The sequence below is a fragment of the Nuphar pumila genome, chromosome 3, assembly GCF_984573655.1.
Source record: "Nuphar pumila chromosome 3, dmNupPumi1.hap1.1, whole genome shotgun sequence".
Lineage (NCBI taxonomy): Eukaryota > Viridiplantae > Streptophyta > Magnoliopsida > Nymphaeales > Nymphaeaceae > Nuphar > Nuphar pumila.
Window position 1 is genome coordinate 15,839,541 of NC_143251.1, and position 1,340 is coordinate 15,840,880.

Sequence of the window (1,340 nt, forward strand, 5' to 3'; positions counted from 1 at the left end):
AATGTATCTGTGCAGCCTGGTCATCTCCCACAAATCGAATATTTATGAATCTAGAGTTACTTTTGAATCTTAGATACGAGGATTTGAGATATTTATGAATCTAGAGTCGCTTTTGAATCTTAGATCTGAGGATTGGAGATTTCATGTTCGAAAAAACACCATGGATTTAGCGTTTAAGATCTGGAGCAGTTTTATATCAGAGTTTCACCATCAACCACCAAAAGCTGAGTATAAATCCGGGCTGCGATTCTCTTAGATTTAAGATATTACCTTTTTCATACTGACAAACACATGGACTTCTTGCAATTCCTACAACAATGAAACTCATAAACCGAAACAAAAAAAAGAGAAAAGAAAATCCACTCTAAAATAAAGGAATCTGGAATCAGCAACTACACAGGCGGCGGCGGCGGCATCTCCGGCGTGGTAATCTTTTCGCACGGCCACGCCACAAACTTGGGAAACTCGTCTCCTGGCATCAGAACAGGCAAAGTATCGCTCTGATGCTTCTTGGGTAGCTGCAGAAAGAAAACAGAAGGAAAAAACCTCAATCAACATCTCGTTGGACCAGCATAGGCCCCCGCGGGCGGGGGTTCTAGCCTGGCAGATTTACGCTGCCGGCACGACGACCGTAGGTATGACAGGCTGAGTCAGTATGGTCAGGGGTGCCGTTTAAAAAAAAAATCTCACTGGAAAACTTTCAGATACAGCGAGGATTGTGAATATAAACCTGATGGGTAGGCGTGCTTTTGGTGGTGGTGGTGGTGGCGGAGCGCCGGAGCGAGCGGATCCTGTCCCAGTGGTAGCAGCAGGAGAAGGCAGCGCTGATGCAGAGGATGATGAGCAGGAGAAGGGCTGTGCCCAGCGGGAACCCCAATATGGGACGGGTGGATTCCAGTCGCCCGTGGAGATTGGTGGTGGTGGTGTTCATGACGACGTCGGAGATGGCCGATTCTCATAATAGAACCATTACAGCTTGTCGTTGCAGGATCGGCCGTGAGGGAAGAGGACGATTACTAATGGCGTCCCTCACTCTGTCTGTGTGGCTTTATCCCTCTTTCTTGCTTTGCATTTTATAGATGGGAAAAATTGTCCGTATGGGAATGAGGTACAAAAGTCAGGCTCCCACCGCACGGCAAAGGTACATCCACCGTAACAAAGAGGATGACGATGATGTGACGACCCATTCTGATTGATTTCCGAATTCACCTCAAGCTTTATCTAGTTTTATTTTTTTGACATACAATCAACTTTTGGTTCATTTAAATTGTCTGATAGGAATCTATCGTTATGTTTGATGGCTTATTTAAGATTGGACGAAATGAACCAAAAGAAGATGG

General features: G+C 45.5%; 1 protein-coding gene across 1 annotated transcript; it reads right to left on the bottom strand.

The window, feature by feature from the left end:
• Positions 1-249: 249 nt before the first annotated feature.
• LOC149842115 (hydroxyproline-rich glycoprotein family protein) lies at positions 250-1,034 on the bottom strand. Its single transcript, XM_090001286.1, has 2 exons — positions 731-1,034; positions 250-518 (listed from the first exon to the last, which is right to left on the bottom strand). The coding sequence occupies exons 1-2, from the start codon at positions 929-931 to the stop codon at positions 393-395; spliced, it is 327 nt and encodes a 108-aa protein (XP_089857412.1). The 5' UTR covers positions 932-1,034; the 3' UTR covers positions 250-392.
• Between the last annotated feature and the right edge of the window lie 306 nt (positions 1,035-1,340).

Coding starts and splice junctions, on each gene's coding strand:
- LOC149842115 (XM_090001286.1), bottom strand. CDS start 931: ATGAACACCACCACCACCAATCTCCACGGGCGACTGGAATCCACCCGT. Junction 519..730: donor AAAGCACGCCTACCCATCAG/GTTTATATTCAC, acceptor TTCTTTCTGCAG/CTACCCAAGAAGCATCAGAG.